Source organism: Phalacrocorax aristotelis, chromosome 1, assembly GCF_949628215.1.
Source record: "Phalacrocorax aristotelis chromosome 1, bGulAri2.1, whole genome shotgun sequence".
NCBI lineage: Eukaryota > Metazoa > Chordata > Aves > Suliformes > Phalacrocoracidae > Phalacrocorax > Phalacrocorax aristotelis.
This window is the reverse complement of record NC_134276.1, coordinates 66,703,564-66,722,010: the sequence shown is the minus strand read 5'-3', so window position 1 is coordinate 66,722,010 and position 18,447 is coordinate 66,703,564. Positions and strand designations below refer to the sequence as shown.

The following is an 18,447-nucleotide window of genomic DNA, read 5'->3' as shown; positions in this document are numbered from 1 at the left end:
TTCGGAACTGCAACACAATTGCCATTGGTAAAACAATCAGTGTGACCAGAAAGAATTAGTAATATCCACTCAAAAGCAGTAACAGGATATTTGTAAGTGACTGGGGTCCCCTGGAATTTAAAGATTCTATAAAGCAACACCACTTCGTGATAGTATCGCCAAAGTTTTTTTCTCCCATGTGAGCAACCTTATTTGCCACTTGATAGATTAACACCTTCCGTGGCGGAATCTAAATCTGAAGCGACCGTCAGCAGCAGTGAGTCACTGGCTCTTTGTAGGACAACGACTGAGTTTGCTTCAAATGGAGAATGGAACAGAGATTCTTCTGCTGCTTGGTACAAAATAAATTCACATCTTTTAAGTCTTCAGGATTATTAGAGGTGAAGGTTACAATCCCCCATTATTCCTATGGCATAAAGTCCTGATAGCTCTGTTAATGTGGGGTTCCACTTTGCTTCTCAAAAGTCTAAAGAAAGCACCACTAGGATTTGAAGAGTTATAACAGGAGTGGTAAGACTGATGGTCCTACTACAATATTGCAAGTTACAAAAATCCATGTGTCTTCAATGAATTTCAGTTCTTGGCTTGCTGTCATGATTAGTTTCTACCAGTAATGCTAGTAACGAACCACCTTTTACATCTGTAACCTTCCCATAATCAAAGGCCTGCCTGTATGTCTCCGTAGAAGGCGTACACACAAAATCGTGTCTACACAGAGACAATGAAGCCAACAGCGGCTGCCAGAAGTAAGTGTGTTTCACAACAGGAATGTTTTTTTTTACAGCCAGCTGTGCACCAAGCCCACCTGGCTGCTGGAGCGTTTCAAAGCATCTCTTATGGGACAGAGCAGAGGTGGGTTAGACAGAGCTCCAGCAGCACAGGGAGAATCATTATTCCCAAGTTATGTATTTTGGGCCTGACCCAGTGCGAATTTACTGTATAAAAGAAATGGAAGACAGACATCTTGGAAAGTCAGTGTCTGTGTTAGGGGATGACAAGCCTGAGGAGCAGGTCACCGAGACCACTGCAGGCCAGCCATGAGTGTGCTGCCCCCAGCACCCCTCTCTGCCCCCCAGCACCCTGCTCTGCCTCCCAGCACCCTGTGCTGCCCCCAGCACCCCTCTCTGCCCTGCCAGCACCCCGCTCTACTCCCAGCACCCTGCTCTGTCCCCTCAGCAACCCGCTCTGCCCGTCCGCCGAGGCCAAGACCTCCACAGGGAGACAGGGTTGTAAGGCAAGGTGGTGCGGGAAGGATGCGGGTCAAGGATCTTTGCACATTTTTCCAGATCTGCATCGATTTGTAACCATTTTGTGTGGAAAAGCTACTGACACCTTGACACCCCAAGGCAGTGAATTACAGCAAGTGCAGGTGCCCCACAGGCGCACCTAGCTTGTTCTTCTCTGGGAAGGAATGAGTGAGCCTGATCTTCCCGGGTTTATGGGGGGGGGGGGGAAGACGTTTTCCAAAAGTGGAAAGCTGTTGCAGAACGGGAGTTTTCTATTCCTATTTTTGGGAATTTGGGGGACATTTTCGGTCAGGGCTGGCACGCATGACAGGCCTCCCAGTAAAGACCCAGCCCTGATCACCGCCGCATTGCCTCAGGACGCCCTGGGCCACGCGTGTCCCCTCCCGCCGGTGTCCCAGCACCGGCAACAAGCGGGGCGGCGGGCGTGCGTGGGGGCGATGCGGGGGTGCAGGCGCCTGCCCCGGAACGTCCGGGCGGCGGCGGCGGCGGCGGAGCGTGTTCGCCGCGGAGCGCCGGGGCATTGTGGGCGCTGGGCTGCCGCCGCTGCGGCTTTCGGCGGGTTCTGTTAAAATGGCGCCCTAGGCGGCGGGCGGCGGCGGCGGCGGCGGCCGGGGCGGGAGCTGTCGCCGGGTCTTTGCGCTACGGAGCGGGGGCCGCTTCCTCTCCTCCTTTCCTCTGTCATCCCGCCGTGACCCCGGCTCTGCCGCCCGCTGTCTCCCCCGCCCCCTCCCCACCCCCCCCGTCCCTCACCTCCTGCCTCCCGGGCGGCGATGGCGACTCCGGACCAAAAATCCCCCAACGTTTTGCTGCAGAACCTCTGCTGCCGCATCCTGGGCAAGAGCGAAGGTAACCGCTTTACCTCCCCGGTCCCCCGCCATTTCCCCCCGCCGACAGCCGTTGGAGCCCGGGGGCCGGGGAGGGGGTGATAGGGTGCGGGGGGAGGGCGGCCGCCCTCGCTCCGGGGTGGGGGGTGCCGGTCTCGCTGCACCGGCCGCCGAGGCCATCCCCCCTCGCCCCCTTGGTAGGGAGCTTGTTGGCGCCCGCCCCGACCCGGCGGGGCTTGCGGCGGGGACGGGCAGCCCGGGCGATGCGCCCCGGGCCTGCGGGCGACTCAGCTGCCGGGCGGCACGGCGGCGGCCCCGGGAGACGGAGCCGCGGGCCCTGGGGGATCCCTTCGGGGGTCCGTGGGGGTTCCTGTGGCGGGAGTGGGCGTGCGGCGCCGCCGTGTGCCCCCCCTCCCGGAGCGCTTTGCTGGCTCCGAAGGGCGCTTCCCTCTCCTGGGGAGGGGCTCCGCTCCCGGGGTGTTCGGGGCAAAAGGCGGCGGGTGTCCGCCTTCAGGAGTCTCTGCCTTCCTCCGGTGCCTGCTCGGGCCGAGGCACTAACATCCACTAGGTCCGCTACAGGTCCTCTACGTCTTGGTGCTCCTCCAGCAAGGGAGTGAATCTCTTGCCTGTTTGCATAAGTTTGTCTGTTGTAATCAAGGCAAAGGCTCTGTTTTTAGTAAGCAGTTGGAGGGTGGAAAGGAAGAGATGCATCTGCTAAGTCTCCTTTTTTAGTTGCTCTGTTTATAAGCATTGCTCACCAGGCAAATTCATGTCATCGCTTTTGTGGTATCTATTTTCTTGTATTAGAGATGGCTTTCTTCCTTATCAGTAGTAGCTGTGAAGTCTTTTATGTGTTCTGTTCTTTTCTCACCCACCCCACCCCCCCCCCCCCCCCTTCTGACAAGTCTCTCCTGGTTACCTTTAGGTACTTCTGTGACAGTAACTAAGAATTTTGAGTAAAGAATTGGGTTCAAACTAACTAAAACATGGCCTGTAAATGAATTACTGCTTAGACATCTAGAAAACGAATGACTAGATGCAAATATACTTTTTGTGTGTGTCTCAAACTTTCTGTTTCTGCCTATTTGAGGCAGCACCTCACAGTCCTACACGGCATCCCTGTCCCTAAATTGGAAAGGTACAGGCTGGTGGATGGACTATTTGATGGATAAGGAACTGGCTGGATGGCCACATCCAAAGAGTTGCAGTCAATGTCTCAGTGCTGAAATGGAGATCGGTAACAAGTAGTGCCCCTCGGGGGTCTGTGCTGGGACTGATGCTGGTTGATATCTTTGTTAATGACGTAGACAGTGGGGTTGAATACGCCCTCAGCGAGTTTGTGGGTGACACCAAGCTGAGCGATGCAGCTGATCTGCTTGAGGGAAGGGATGTCATCCAGAGGGACCTTGACAGGCTTGACGAGTGGGCCCATGTGAAGGTTATGAAGTTCAACAGTGCCAAGTGCAAGGTCCTACACCTGGGTTGGGGCAGTCCCTGGTATCAGGACCAGCTGGGGGATGAATGGATTGAGCGTAGCCCTGTAGAGGAGGACTTGCGTATACAGGTAGATGAAAAATTGGACATGAGCCACCAATGTGCTCTTGCAGCCCTGAAAGCCAGCCATATCCTGGGCTGCATGAAAAGAAGAGTGGCCAGCAGGTCGAGAGAGGTGATTCTCCCCCTCTAGTCCACTCTTAGGGCTCCACCTGGAGTACTGCATCCAGCTCTGGGGCCCCCAGTACAAGACAGACGTGGACCTGTTGGACTGGGTCCAGAGGAGGGCCACAAATACAGTCAGAGGGCTGGAGCACCTCGCCTGTGAAGACAGGCTGAGAGAATTGGGTTGTTCAGCCTGGAGAAGAGAAGGCTCTGGGGAGACCTTACTGCAGACTTTCAATATATAATAAGGGAGCTTATATGAAATATGGGGAGAGACTTTTACCAGGGCGTGCAGTGCCAGGACAAGGGGCAACGGTTTTAAACAGAAGGAAGGTGGATTTAGGCTGGATGTGAGGAAAATGTCTTTTTTTAATGATTAAAGTCTCACTGGAACAGGTTACCCAGAGCAGCTGTGGATGCCGCATCCCTGGAAGTGTTCAAGGTCAAGGTTGGATAAGGCTTTCAGCAGCCTGATCTAGTGAAAGGTGTCCCTGCCGGTGGCAGGGGGGTTGGGCTAGATGAACGTTGAAGGTCCCGTCCAACCCAAACTGTTCTGTGATTCATCTCAGAAACTTGGAAGACTTGGGAAAAGTTGTTATCTCCTTGTCTTCACTGAAATGTTGAGTAGCTGCCCCTTCACAGAAACATGCTTAAAGCTGTTGATTGCTGTGGTTTTTGTTTTTCCAAAATCCTTTCCCTCTCTATTGCATGTTTGTCTTCTGCAAAGCCATGAATCTCCCATTTTCAGAATTGTCAATCTGTATAGTTTTGTGACAAGAATTTCTGATGTGAGATTTTATCAGGACGTGGTAAGTCTGTACTCCTGCCTCCCTCAAATCAATGTTTGCTTCTAAACAGTTTAATACCTACTGTGTTTTTATGTAACTACACATTTCTTTTAGCATTTGATTTAATTGTGTATTAAAGGGTATTTCACATCAGCCCACAATTCTAAGGTGCTATTATAGCTCTGCTTTTAAAGTCATTTCTCACTTCTAACATATGGATTTTTTTTTCTAATATAGTTGGTACATGTTCTTATTTAAGAGCACTTCAAACTTTTCACTGTCAGATATTCTAAATTATTGTGCCAGGTCTGCTCCCCCCCAAAAAAGGGGGGGGAGAGAGAGAAATTTGGAGTAGTGGAGGCCACTGTTTTCTTCATGACTCTGCAGACTTGAAAGAAGCTGTGATTTCAACTTAATCTAAGCTTGTTTCTTGGTATTGAGTATCTTATCTAGGTCTGTGATACTTATAAAACTTAAACAGAGTGTTAGAATAGAAACAGAACACTGTGTGTATCAATCACAGTGTGAGTATTGAGGAGAGGTGGCTCACTTCTACTGACTTTGGATCTAGCTGTCCTTTTGAAATCATAATTTCTATACATCTCCCTCTCTTCTGACTGGAGTAATAAGTATTTGCAAGCAGTACATGTAAAACCATGAAAAAGAACTCTGATTTTTTTTTAAAATAAGTGTTCAACCTATTCCTGTACACTGGGATTCTACTCATGTAACTAAAACCTCTCTTGTATGTGTGTGACTCATGAAAGGGAAGTTTTGTCCAAAATCATTGGTAAGCTGCTGAGTGCAACCTGTAGTCAACTGCATCTGTTCACTTGTAGTTAACCTGAGGAGTTCTTTGAAGTAACAACTTTAAAAAAATTACTGTGAGTTGTCTGCCACATCTATTGCCCATATTTTTATGCATGTGACAGATGGGAAGCTTGTCCTTACCCTGCTCTTTATTTTTGTGTTATGAGGAACTATAGCACTGAAGACTTGCCCTTCTAACATAAGACTTCTCTTGAAACAGTCAACTGTAGTATGTGTGTTGTTGGTTTGTTGTCAACTCAGGTATTGATATGAAGTTCATAGAAACTGGTAAACCAAAAAGTCTGTGTGGAAGAAATCCTGGTCATGAAAGGTGCATATGGGATCCTTTGTGTTGAGGTGTGATGCAAGTATCCCTAGGTGATAGGGAAACCATCAGACAAGTTATTTAGCATCTCACTGTTTTTTTTTTTCAGATTTGTAACTCTAATTTCCTTTCAGCACAGGGTAAGTTTGAAGTATGGTATTTGTGAGTGGTTAGTGGTCTACAGACGGCTTCAACTCTCCCAGGGTACTGATGAAGTTAGGCTGCTTTGTATATACATGTTCTCTTTTTTTTAAGAAGACTTCACAGGTATTATCGGTTTAGTCTTAGGTAAGTGATTTATAATGTTTAGTTATTTCCACAGAGTTTAGGGGAAAAAAACCTTAGACCTTAAGAGATTTTTGAATTCATTAGAGAAATTTCAGGTAAAAACTGGTAACAAGAAGCTGAAGCTAGGTACAAACAGCCATCTTTAAGCATTTGTATAGTTATCCTGCTATGAACATCTTGAGGTCCTGGCTTTTGATAACTTCGTGAAATAACTGCTCTAGTAAAACACAAGGTACTGAAGTAATTGGGTGAAATGTAGTGGGTAAATAATAGGAAGGAGTAGAGACTCAATGATCTAATGGTTCTTCCTGTCTATACATTCCCTGAGTTTGTACTTCAGGTGGTTTGATTTACTTGGCTATGTTCCTTCTCAGCACTTGTGTTTTATTAGGTTTGTGAGGAAGCTATGGCTTCAGAAGGAGCTGAAGGGTTCAGTTTATGTAATGCCTGTATCATAATAGTGCACTTAGAGCTAATGTGGGGTGAGTGGTCTTACTCCGTATCCATGTTTGCTTTCTGCAATCCCATGCCTGAAGTCCTCCATAAACCTGATGGAGCCTGTTGTCTGCTGGGGATTCTTTTCCTTCTGCCTGTGATGGCCTTAGAAGGCCTCCACCTTCCCCACTTGTTAAAGATTTATGTTGAAGTGAATTTGTGCTATGATGGAACGTGTCTGCAGAGGCTCCCAGTAGTGGAGCTATCCTCTCTCCCTATTTTTTGAGACCATCTACTAAGTAGATGGCTTGCTTAGTTTCCAAAATCAGTCAGCTGCATAGGCCTAGTTACTGTTTTTCTGTTTTTTCACAAACAGCTCGGCTTCTGAGAAATTCATTACAAGGTATGCTGAGTTATATGGAAGTTATATGAAAGAGTTATATGGAAGTTATATGGAAGAACTCTACTTAAAATAAAAAAAAAATCTACCTCAGCTTTTTTTTCGGTAGAGCTAAGGCTTGAAAGCTTTCTGTTCGTGTGCTTTAGCCGCTTCTCAGCTCGGGGCTTAGAGGTAGCTTCCCATGTGTGCGCAGTCACTCCCTGCAGTTAGCTGGGGATCTCTGCGCTCTGCAGTTGGAGCCATTGCTGGCTTCTTTCTTCCTCGTGGCCTCGCAGTGTCTAAGAACTAGTGTAGTAGTTTTGTGTTATCCGTCTTTCTGTGTTTATCCAGGCTATAGACCTCACTCTTACACTAATACCTGATCTTGCAGAAAGCTTGCCTGCCTATGCAGTAATTTCTATGATTTCCCCACCACCACCCTTATGTGTGGACTCCAGCAGTTACACAGGCTTGTGTGCTTCTCTTTGGGCGGTGAATTTAATCCTTCTGACAAAAAGCTTCTTGTTCTTGTCAGTTTTAAGAGCTGTTTGTGCCTCCAATGGAGTCAAATGGTATTGCTGTAAATATTCAAGCTACACCCATTTGGTTTTGAATCCCAAAAATATTTTTGCATGCCAAAGTACTTTTGGAGGTGCAAATGCTCTAGAAAGTAGTATTTCAGTCTTCAGAGAGCACTTTGCTACCTGAAGTCCGTAATATGGCCTTAATTTAATCTCTGTAATCTCAGTCAGCACTTTGTTGTTGTTCTGTGAGGTGGTTTTATTTATTTATTTAACTCTGAACTATTGGAATAGATCTTAAATTTTCATGGTGAGGGGAAGGCATAGAGTTCATCTGAAAGGTGGTATGGCACGTTTTTTACCTATGCTAATACCAGAAGCAAACGCAAGTTGACAAGTTAGGCAAAAATTCACAGCGAGGAGAAAGTTCTGAGAAGGCTGTGAGACCGAGTTGCTGATAGTCCGGTGGGACATTCCTCAGATAAATCTGTTTACTGACAATGCAACAAGAGCCATCAATGGTACAGAATTAAAGAATAGTTATGCTTCCTGTGCAGTGTTTCAAAGTTTGTGGACAGCTCCTAAGTAAGGAAAGGCATGGGAGAGTGTGTGGTTTGGGTTCTATTTCGTGATTTTATTGCTCGGTTGGGTTTTTTTTTTTATTTCCCCTCCTTTGTAGGAAAGGAGTGTGGAGACTGGAAAAATGGTTAATTAAGAATAAACTTAAAATGATTCCAATAAAAACTTGCATGAACAAAATATTTTTTACATTTACATTTTATAATTTGTTTTTACTGTTATTTTTCCTTCTGAAAGAAATGAACTTACAACAGAGAAGTTTGAGATAGTTGACTAAAGCAGAAGATGGTGCAAAATTAATTTTTTTCAGGAATACTTCATAACTGGGATAGTCCTAAAATTACGCTCCTCAAACACAATGTTTTCTACAGGAACAAGCAGTTTTGCTTACAATGTGTGTAGATTATCTTAAAAAACCAAACTAGTAACACTAATGGCATTCTAGGCTAGTATTTTAGTTTATCAGTATATGACATTATGTTAATGCAATTGCTTCCCCCCATTCCCCGTCCCCCCCAATAATTCATACTGCTGTAGAACTTTTGATATAATTAAAACAGAGAAGGTACAGCAGCATTACTGTACTCACAAACTGAGTGTCTGCTCATGGTGTATGTGAGAAGGTTCTCAAGTTCTACGGCTTTTCTTCCAGGCTTAGTTTTGCCACAGGAGCCTATCAGGTGCTTAGAAAACACTTTGTTACAGGAAAGAAGTTTGGGTTTTTTTTTTCTTTAGGAGCATGTGTTAGATGGCAGCATCTGTATCTGGGTAGTTTGCAGCAATATTGTGAGTCAGGCAATGCCACACACGCAGCACTGAATGCAGTTTAAAGTGTAATTGTTTTACAATAACTTTGCATCTGCATTTAAGCAAAATTGTTGTCTGGGATGACAGAGAGCTGACTGGAAGAAGAGATAGCGGAGATAATTTGCTAATCTCTGAAGTCTTTCAAGAAGGTGATTACTGTTTTGTTTAGATAAGCCTTCTTTAGAATTCTCCTATAGTTTAGAAATTATGCTTACAGATAAATTGAAATAACCAAATATCTTCTTTTCAGGAAACAAGGTTTCTCACAATCATTATACGTTAATGTTTGAAAACACAATTTCAATTGGTACTTAGCTTTTCAGGGGGGTGGTTTTTTTTTTTTTCCTTCAGTAGGCCCATAGCTGACGTGTTGAAAGAAATGTATAAGACTGTAAAGTGAATTTCAGTTCAATTCCTAAAATGCTTTTTTGCAAAAGACCAGCTGAATTTCACCCTTTCCTCTGAAATACTGGCTTCTTGGAAGTATATTGGCCAGTTGTCTCTTTGTCTCTTAAACTTTTCTTTAAACTTTTTCTTTTGTCCTATTTCTCCTTGCTTTCTTTACAGCCAAATTCTTTCTGTGCATTGTTTCTATATTTTTTGCATGTGCTACACTTGTATCTTCTGCAGCCTTAAAATGCTGTCATCTGCCTTTTGAAGTAGTTCAGTGTTAATACGGCATGGTTTGTAGGAAAGTTTGAATGACTGGGTGGAGTGTAGATCTTTGAATTATTGGTAGATTGCTGTGCTTAAAGGAGAGACTTTTGATTTTAAATTTTTTTTTCTTAATTGCGATTTGCAAGTGCTATTTCTTTGTTCAGCTGTGTGGCTGCTTACCAGTATCATTGTGTATGTATGTGTGTAATACTGAAGGGGTATAGTCTGAGGGGGGTGACTGTCTTCACCTGCATTCACTGCTCTGATGAGACTATGGAAAACAAGTCATGATCAGTGTTGGTTTCCCCCTTTACCCCACAAACAGCTGCCTCAATTTCATGCATCAGATATATTGAGCTTGCAGTTACATAACAGATTTATGCCGTAATCACTTTTTGATGAAGAAGGATGTACGCATACATGGATACATAGCTGTGTATTTTAAGCCCATCTGCTGTCATAATGGCTGTGCTTTGAGGAGGGTAGCAGTTAAATGTGTCTATTAGTTATGAACTCTGTGAATCTTTATTTTACTGACAGTTATCTATATTAAGTTATGTTTAATCACTTCAGGTGCTGAAGTTATTTTACAGACTTATAAGAAATAATCTGCTGAAGAAACTCCCACAGCAGGGAGTTGTGTTTGTAAAAGAGAAGCTGGACTTGATATGAATAAAACATGAAAATCTGAATAAAATGTAATGTAAAAACAATTTTGCTATGATGCTGTTGAGTTGGCAGTGCAAATCTGTAAGTGCAAAGAGTAGATAACAGATAACTTTGTTCTGTATCGCTAGTAGTGTAACCGGTTTAATAATCAGAATTTTTTGATGGAATTGTAGTCTTTCAACTGGAGATCTCTCTCAGATGTCTTGTTAGGGCAGTATGGAAAAAACTGTACTAGGTCTTTAGTCTTACTAAAGTTTTACTAGTCTTTAACTAGTCTTGCTATGGTTGGTGTTGAAGTAGAATGTTATTATAGAAGGTTATATAACTTTCTTAAAACTTCCCTGTTACAAGAAAAAACCCTGCTACTTACTATTAATCATGTATCTGTTGTGTTTTTTATTAGATTGAGGATTTATGTTTAAATCTTTAAGGTTTCTGTCCAGAAACTTTCACATGTGTTTCTTTGTCTCTCAGTCTTGCCATTGATTTTTTCCCTTGTACCACAGAACTAGCATAGGTAGCCTTTCAAAAGCTCTAGTGTCAGAGGCAGATTGGAAAATGCACAAAGGGCAAAGTCCATTATTTTCTACTATTATTTGGAAGTAAATCCCAATTCCAACATCATCAACCAAAAAAATCCCCACCCAAACTTGTGGCAGTGTATAGCTGTCTTTGAGTCAGTTCTTCCAGAGAAATGAAATTCCAGAAAGTCTCTAGAGACTCTGTACACATCTCTGCTAGATTTTGCAATTATCTCATCAGGTGCCTAAAGACAGAAAACACACCTGATTTCTCATTGTGTGGATCTTGGTTCACTTGAATCTAATCTAAACCCTCCAAACCGCAGAGAACAACAGAGAGGAAATATAGCACTTAAGTCTTTTAAAAACACTGATATGAAACATTTTGTTCAGAAACCGAAGAATTTTTTAAAAGTGGACAGACACAGTAAATACAGCATTGCTCACATGGAAAAACTGTGTTGTAGTTCAGTGTAAATAAATAAAATGCAATGTTCTGATTTTTTTTTTCTCCAAACATTAAGCTTACCGATAATCACAGTATAAATCATAGCATCTACTGAAAAGTTAGCAGAAACATCTTAATGAATAATGCTCAACTGTCCAGACATAGCAGAATTATTCTTTTTAATCAAAACCATATTTTCTTATTCAACACTCTTACTAAGATAAACATACTGTGATATTCTGCAAGATCATAAATGTATAGGAAACAAGTTCATTCAGTAAAGTTAAATAAGACTCTTTCCTGGGGATCTGTGTTGCAAGTCTTCTCTTCTGTAAACCCCTTGCATTCCTCAGCGGCAATACTGCCAGCTTGGACTTTCATTCCCTGTAGCCCTCTTCAGAAACCCCTCTTCCCTCATTCTTCAGGTCTCTGTTCCTTTGTGGTCACTGGCTGTGGTCCGGGCAGGATAGAGTGCCTGATACTGGTAATTCTATGCAAGCAGACTAGAGGGAATGCTTAACCACTGAGCTTTTGCTGCAGTCTCTCCCCCAGGCAGAGCTGTTTGGGTGTTCATTCTACCAGTCCCCAGTTTCGATGACAGTTTAACTTGATATCCCTGAGACCTCTATCAATTTTTTTTAGACAAGTTAAAGGGCAATCCCTAAAGGATAGAGTGGTGCAGGTGGACATAGAAGTTAATTTCAGAACATAATTTTCCTTAGAAATGCATCTAATGAGCAAGGAGGAACGGTAGAGGGAAGTTCTTGTGGCTTTGTTGTGTCTGGGATCTGTGTGTGTTGTTTTTTTAAGATGTCTATTTATGTGTTTTTTTAATTGCTTCTTTTTATATTTTCTATAACTAGTATTGAACTAGTTTACTGGAGATCCATTTTTCCTGCTTTTTAGTGGATAATTGGTGAGGGAGTTCATTAATCAATCTAGATACATGTCATAACTGATAAAGTATTTTGATATCAACCCTTCATCCTTCTCCTGCCTTTAGTTCATCCAGGATGCTTGACCTGGAACTCCTGTAGCAATTTTATTTTTAATTTGTAGCCCATGTTAAGTCACTATAGCAACACGCCAAAAATATGTAAGAATGACTAGAAAAACCTAGCTGTTGCCTAACTGCTGTGAGGTACACAGTTGAGGAATTAACAAACAACAGAATTCTTGCTGTTGTTTGGGATAACTTAGTGCCAATGTTTGACTTTAATTGGCCTTGCAGAGTACTTCTGGAAATCATGTTGTTATGTAATGACATGCATTATACTTAAGAATTACTCAGGAACACTTCCCCTTACTCTTCCCACCTGTTTCATCAGTTCTAGGTTAAGCTATCGATAGCCTAACTATTGAATTATTTTATATGTGTATTTTCAAGTCCTTATTGCAAATGAGAGGTTGCATATACTAACAGCAGAATGTCTTTCTGGAAGGCATTTAAGTCACGCAGATTTGTAACCTCAGAGTAGTCTGGATATTGAAATTTTCTTCCCTGAAAGTAGAATGATACCCTTGCTCCTTTTGTAGTCCAATATTGTCAAATGCTGTTAAACATTAATGATTCTGTCTGATCAGACTTTTTTCCTGATCGTGTGAACTAGTTAATGTTTGCTGGTATACAGTTGTATTCTAGCAGATTAGGACCAGTGGGTGGCATTTATATCACAAGGCAGTCAAAAATGGGCATTGAAAAATAACGTAGCACATCCTGATTTCAAATTTCTCCTTTCCATAAATTTCTGGATATTTTAATGTATTTAATCAGTAATTGACTCCTGGTGTCTCCCAGGTGACTTTTTTTCTATTGTCAATATTAGTTAACTTAAGAGATGATTCATTTCTTAAAGTATCTCTGCTTCTATTGGGCCTTTACCCTATTCCATTTTTCTATTCCTTTTGTATGTATTTGTCCAGGTCAGCATCCTTTCTTTTTTCCTTGGCTACCCATTGCTGCATTACTCTACAATTTTCCCTGAAAGTTGACTGCTTAACTAAATAAAACACATGAGGAGTCTAATGCATTTGCACACAAAATTGTTATATGCAAAACAGACTTAATATGCAGAATTGTTTAGATGACTTTTTTTTTCCCCTGATGTCAAGAAGTGTAGGGATTCAAGTAGCTGTCACCATGCATTTACACTTACTTTTTGTTATGTACCTTTCCCCTGATGTTATTACAGTTATTCCTTAAGAGTAGTGGAAACTTACCCAACATTTAGTAGGGGCACTTGACATGTCTGTAGGGTTATAGTTTGATTGATTTTTCCTGTCAATAAATGGGAATGTGACTATGCTGTAGAGGCATCAATACCAAGCTGGCCCTACCTCAGTGATACCAGAGTATTAATCTTCCCAAAAAGTGGAGATTCTTGCACTAAAACAGTACTGTTTAGCAACAATATTAGAAAGACAATTATTGCATGATGAAGGACCAGTGGAGGGAAGTCACTCACTTGTGACCTCTCCATCAGTATCTGTATTATGCATTGGAATATGATGCCAATATCTCTGAGCTAGCTTTGAACCTAAAGTTTATTTATGCATTTATTTCAGTAGAACTTCAACACTCTGCTTAACTGAGAGAGTTTTGCTTTTTTCTTTCAGCTGATGCAGCCCAGCAGTTTCAGTATGCAGTGAGAGTTATTGGAAGCAACTTTGCTCCCACTGTTGAACGGGATGAATTTCTTGTAGCTGAGAAAATCAAGAAAGAACGTAAGTGCATCTTTGTTTCTTCCTCAGAAATAGGAATCAAAGTTCTTCAAGAAGTTACCTGCTCAATTTATTCCTCTGAAAAGGGAATAACTCTGCCTCACAGTTGGCTATCTAATCTGTTACTGATGCTCCCACTGTGAAAAATCTCATGATGGAAGTTCCATTAATTCCCCAGTTAGTATTCTTGAGTGGCTGTTTGTAGTTACAGCTCAGATTTTCCTGAATGCTCAGCTTAGCCTTTCCTTGCTGCCATTTACTTTGTGTCTTAGCCACCATGAAAATAAAGAACAATTAATCCTGCACTCATTTCACTTTAGCAGTACTCAGTCTTTAGGTATTCATAGTTCCTTTTTAGAAGACAGATATTTTCTGATGTGCACTTTAGAAATATTACGCTTTGGCAGAGTTAACTTCATGAGCATCAGTGTGAAACTTGCTGAATGAGCATCCTGGGAATCGATGGAATTGTTTGTGACTTTCCTGATATTTCTTGTCTTCAGTTCCTCTACAAGTTTATCTGCAACCACCTTCTCAAAACCAAAACATCAGACCATGACAGTGTAAATTATGTTGTATTTATGTTCCATTGTGCTCTATGCTGCTCTGAGTCAAGTGCTGGACTGTGTGAATCCAACGGGGGTGTGATGCATTCTGCTTGAAAAGTCAAATACTGCTTTCAGCATATTACGTGCTCTACAGTAGAATGTCCAGAAACCATTACTTGAAGTATGCTAATTAAATTAAAGTTTTATATTTGAGCTTTGAATATTCAGTCAGAGAGATTGGATTAGGGTAACTGAAGTTTTAAAGTACATGTGTATTCCTTACTGACACAGAGCATCTATGACTTGCTGACAGGCAAGTAAGCACATCAGAATTTCTCTAGATGCATTTCTGAAACACTGGATTCTACAGTATACACTTTCTGCATGAGTTTCTGCGTGCCTTGGCTAGTACTAGCCAGCACAGCATACATTTTTTGGGCTTATTGCTAGGAGTTATGAAAAGGGTTATCTCCCTCATCTTCCTTTTCCCCCACTTCAGCTTGTAGGCTGATGTTAGTGGTCAGGTAACAAGCAACTGGATGTATACTTTTAGCTTTATTTTGGAGTTACCGTGCAGGAAGGGACTTGTTTGGGAAAATGTATGTAGCAGTGGCTTTTGATGCTGATTAACATTTCTAACAGCAAATTTTCATTTTTAAGGTTTCTTAAGATGGTTTTGTTTTATCTTTCTATTTTTAAACATGATGTAGCATGGCTTTTCTGAAGACATCTTGAAGCTTGAAGATGTTTTTACTCTGAGCAAAGACTTCTGTTATGTAACGGGCAGTGATTGAGACTGTTATTTTTCTTAGTATATAAAAGCTGCGTGACCCTGGAATTCTGCTTGACTTTGATCAAGTGGCATTACTGCTTTTGTTTTTTGCTTTTATTGCCTAAAATATGAACAATTACACTTAGTTTTGTGAAGGGCTTTACGGTGTTCTTTAACACATGTATCTGCTTTCTGTTATGTTTTAATTCCCTACACCTACAGAATGGCAGACTAGTTTTCAAAAGGGCACTTCTTTAGAAAGTATATATTTTTATTTCTCTAAGAAAAACAGGTACCTACATTGCATCACTTCTAATGCAAGAATTTTCAGGGCTCTAACTGGATAGCATGATAACAGGAAAAACTGTATGTGTAAATAGAGTGAAATAGTTAAGCATCATTATGCTTTCTTGGATACGTTTTCCAATTTACCACAAATATATAATTTCAGTCATAACTATTATACTTCTTTCAATTTTTTAATCTATTTCTTTTTTTTAATAGTTGTGCGACAAAGAAGGGAAGCAGATGCTGCTTTGTTTTCAGAACTCTACAGAAAACTCAGTTCACAGGTAGCGTAATAAACGTATAAAGAGTAAAGAAACTGAAAGCACACGTATGCATCCTTCTGACACCATAGAGTTGTTTTGGAGAGTGCTTGGGTCATTAACAGTGTTGAAACTGAGAGGATGGCTGAATACTGGAAGAAATTTCCCAGGAAAGTTGTGGAGTCTCCATCCATACCTGGCTGAACACAGTCATGGGCAACCTGCTATAGATGACCCTGCTTTGAGCAGAGGGGGTTAAACAGGGTGATCTTCAGAGGTGCCTTCCAACCTCAGCCATTCTGGAATTTTTGTGAAAAGTTTACAAGTTACTTTTTTTTTTTTACTGTAAGCTGTTTGCTATTAATTAGAAATTAATTTGGATTTAATTGTAGGTCAGAAGAGGATAAAGGATACGTGTTTAGTTTGAGTCCAGTTATACGAAGGGGGATTTCATGTGAAGGAAGGAACTCTGTAAAAATAAAGTGCTCATTTTTTGATATGTAAAACTGATGAAATTTCTTGTCATTTATTTTACAGCACTGCCTTGCAAGTATATTGATTTTCATTAATCTAGGGTTTAAACAGTCCTTGTGCTTCTGAATTTTGAAGCGTTCCAGGTCTTTAATGTTGAAGGTTAAGGGTTTGCTGACTTTGATGATTCTGCTAACACCTGTTTTAATCAAAGAATACTGAGTGTTGATATTCTGAGAAAAGATATTAGTGCATAGAAAGCCCATGATACAGGAAGACGGATCAGGTGAAAGCAGGGAAAGATGTGAGGATAGAAGTTTTAGCTGAGGTAGGTGAAACATGACTGCTGCTAATCTGTTCTGGATTCTCCATAAAATTAAGTATTTAGCAAAGTAGAATATGGTGGGCAGTAATAAAATAAGATTCCCAGTTGTCATTTGTATGTACCTGATTTTTAACAACAAAAATTAATTAATGTAAAAGATGATGTTTTCTGTAAAGCAGAAAATTTGACCATATATTGTTCTTTGTATTTAGGAGAAATGCTTTTCTGTTATTCTGCTTTTTATTAATGAATTTAGATGTAGATTATGGCTTGAGTTTTACAGGATGATACCAAGATTTTAGGATTATAAAATCTGTGGAGAGTATGACTAGTCAGAACTCTGTTCTGCCCCTTCCCTCATCTTAACCCACTAGTTTGTTAGTGCTTGGACCTAAAGTTACTGTGTAACTTTTCCTATTTTCCTGAACCAGTGGGTTTGTGTATTATTTGCTTGGGTTTGTACAGTGAGGCAAGTGCCACTGCTTTGCAGACACCTGTTCCGATGACCTCAGCCGTTGGTTTCAGCTTCTTCTCGCATGTATTACACTATGCGATCTTGCTCTTTTAATCCAGATTTTCTGTAATGTGTTTCTGTAGCTTACGTACTATGTTGCCATACCGTTGCATTTGGCAAGCAACATAGCTGCAGAGCATGATGGCTGTGAACTTTGAAACAAAATGCCTTGTCTGTGTTCATATCAGTTTGGTTATTCTTCAGAATGTAATACAAGCTTACATCAGCTATCTCATCGTATTCTGCTGGCTGCTCAAATGCTTGAGGTTTTTCTAATGTTCTGTCTTTTTTTTTTTTTCCCGTGCTATCAACTTGTGTACGTGAAATGGTATAATCTGAATGCTGCCTTTAAAATTCACTCTACCAATTGTTATTTAATCTGCTGTTAGGTTTATTACTAATGCTGGACAATAATTTCTTTCCCATATGAGCTTAGGGAAGGGCACAGAAGGGATATGTGTTTTCTGAATCAATGAGTCTTTTCCTTCCTCCAGCAGTTCTCTTGAAAACAACTAGGAGAAAGAAAAAAGCTTGTATGAATCTGTTTTAACTTTGCTTCATCTATTTACTCTAAAGAAAAAAACGAGGTCAGTGCTTATTTTAGTGGCAGTTTGGCAGCTGAGCAAACCATGCTTCATGAGGCACTTAGACTTACTTTGTCCTGGTCTGTAGAAGAAGCGGTAATGTTGCTGCTCCTTCTTCACCGGTTGTTAAAGAGTTGCTGGATTAGTAATTTGCAACAGATGCAAAACCTTTACTTTTTGCTCATTATTGAGATAAAAGCAGAATAGACTTCTGCTCTACATCATAATATAGAATCTCTCCTTCTACTCTTACATAACAACATAGAGCTTCAGTAGGTTTGGTTAGTGGGCGCTCTCCTGAAGAAAGAAATGTTTTATGGCCAAAACTCTTCTACCATGTAACATACACATAGAAAATGCATAATTTGCAGAGAAACAGGAAAAATAGAAAAAGGTGAGAATGAAAATGTATCTGTTTAAAAAAGAGAATTTCAAAGTGACCTTGAAAGTGCATTTTGTGAGGTGGATAGCACTGAATTACATTGCTTCATAAGGTATGGATTTTTCTTTGTTGAATCTTTGTTGAATCTTAGTCATACAAAACTTTCCTTTATATTCAGTGTTGCTTAGTATTCCAGACCACAGCCTGATCAATATTGTGAGGGAACTTGTATCAGTTTCTTTGACTTACTCCACTACTTGATGTCCATTATAAGGTTCTATGTCCCTGATCAATTCAGGTGTGTTAGTGTCACAGAACTACAGAGTAACATATCTAGAAACATACGCATATCTAAAACAAAGCATTTCAATATCTGCCATAACTCTCTCTTCAAAGTGTTCTTTTTGTAGCTTGGGCTTTAGCATTGTTTTGTCTTCTGCTGGTAAGCTTTCTGTTGAGATCTAAAGCTGCTGAGAGTGTTACTCTGACAGTCTGTATGTATCTGCCTATTCGTCTGTTTGCTAGAGACTATATTGCATGTTCCTCAAGTTTCATGTTAACAGCGTTATCTAAAGGTGTGAAAATTTTAATATCTCTTAAATGGCATTTAAAGTAATAGAAATTG

At 41.2% G+C, this 18,447-nt stretch overlaps 1 protein-coding gene across 1 annotated transcript in view; it reads left to right on the top strand.

Annotated features, from left to right (window-relative positions):
* Window positions 1-1,763: 1,763 nt before the first annotated feature.
* TUBGCP3 (tubulin gamma complex component 3) overlaps window positions 1,764-18,447 on the top strand; it is a 52,858-nt gene continuing 36,174 nt past the window's right edge. Inside the window, exons 1-3 of the mRNA XM_075091139.1 lie at window positions 1,764-2,093; window positions 13,574-13,681; window positions 15,503-15,570. Of these exons, the coding sequence (XP_074947240.1) occupies window positions 2,018-2,093; window positions 13,574-13,681; window positions 15,503-15,570 (252 nt within the window). The 5' untranslated portion in view covers window positions 1,764-2,017. The remainder of the gene's footprint in view (window positions 2,094-13,573; window positions 13,682-15,502; window positions 15,571-18,447) is intronic.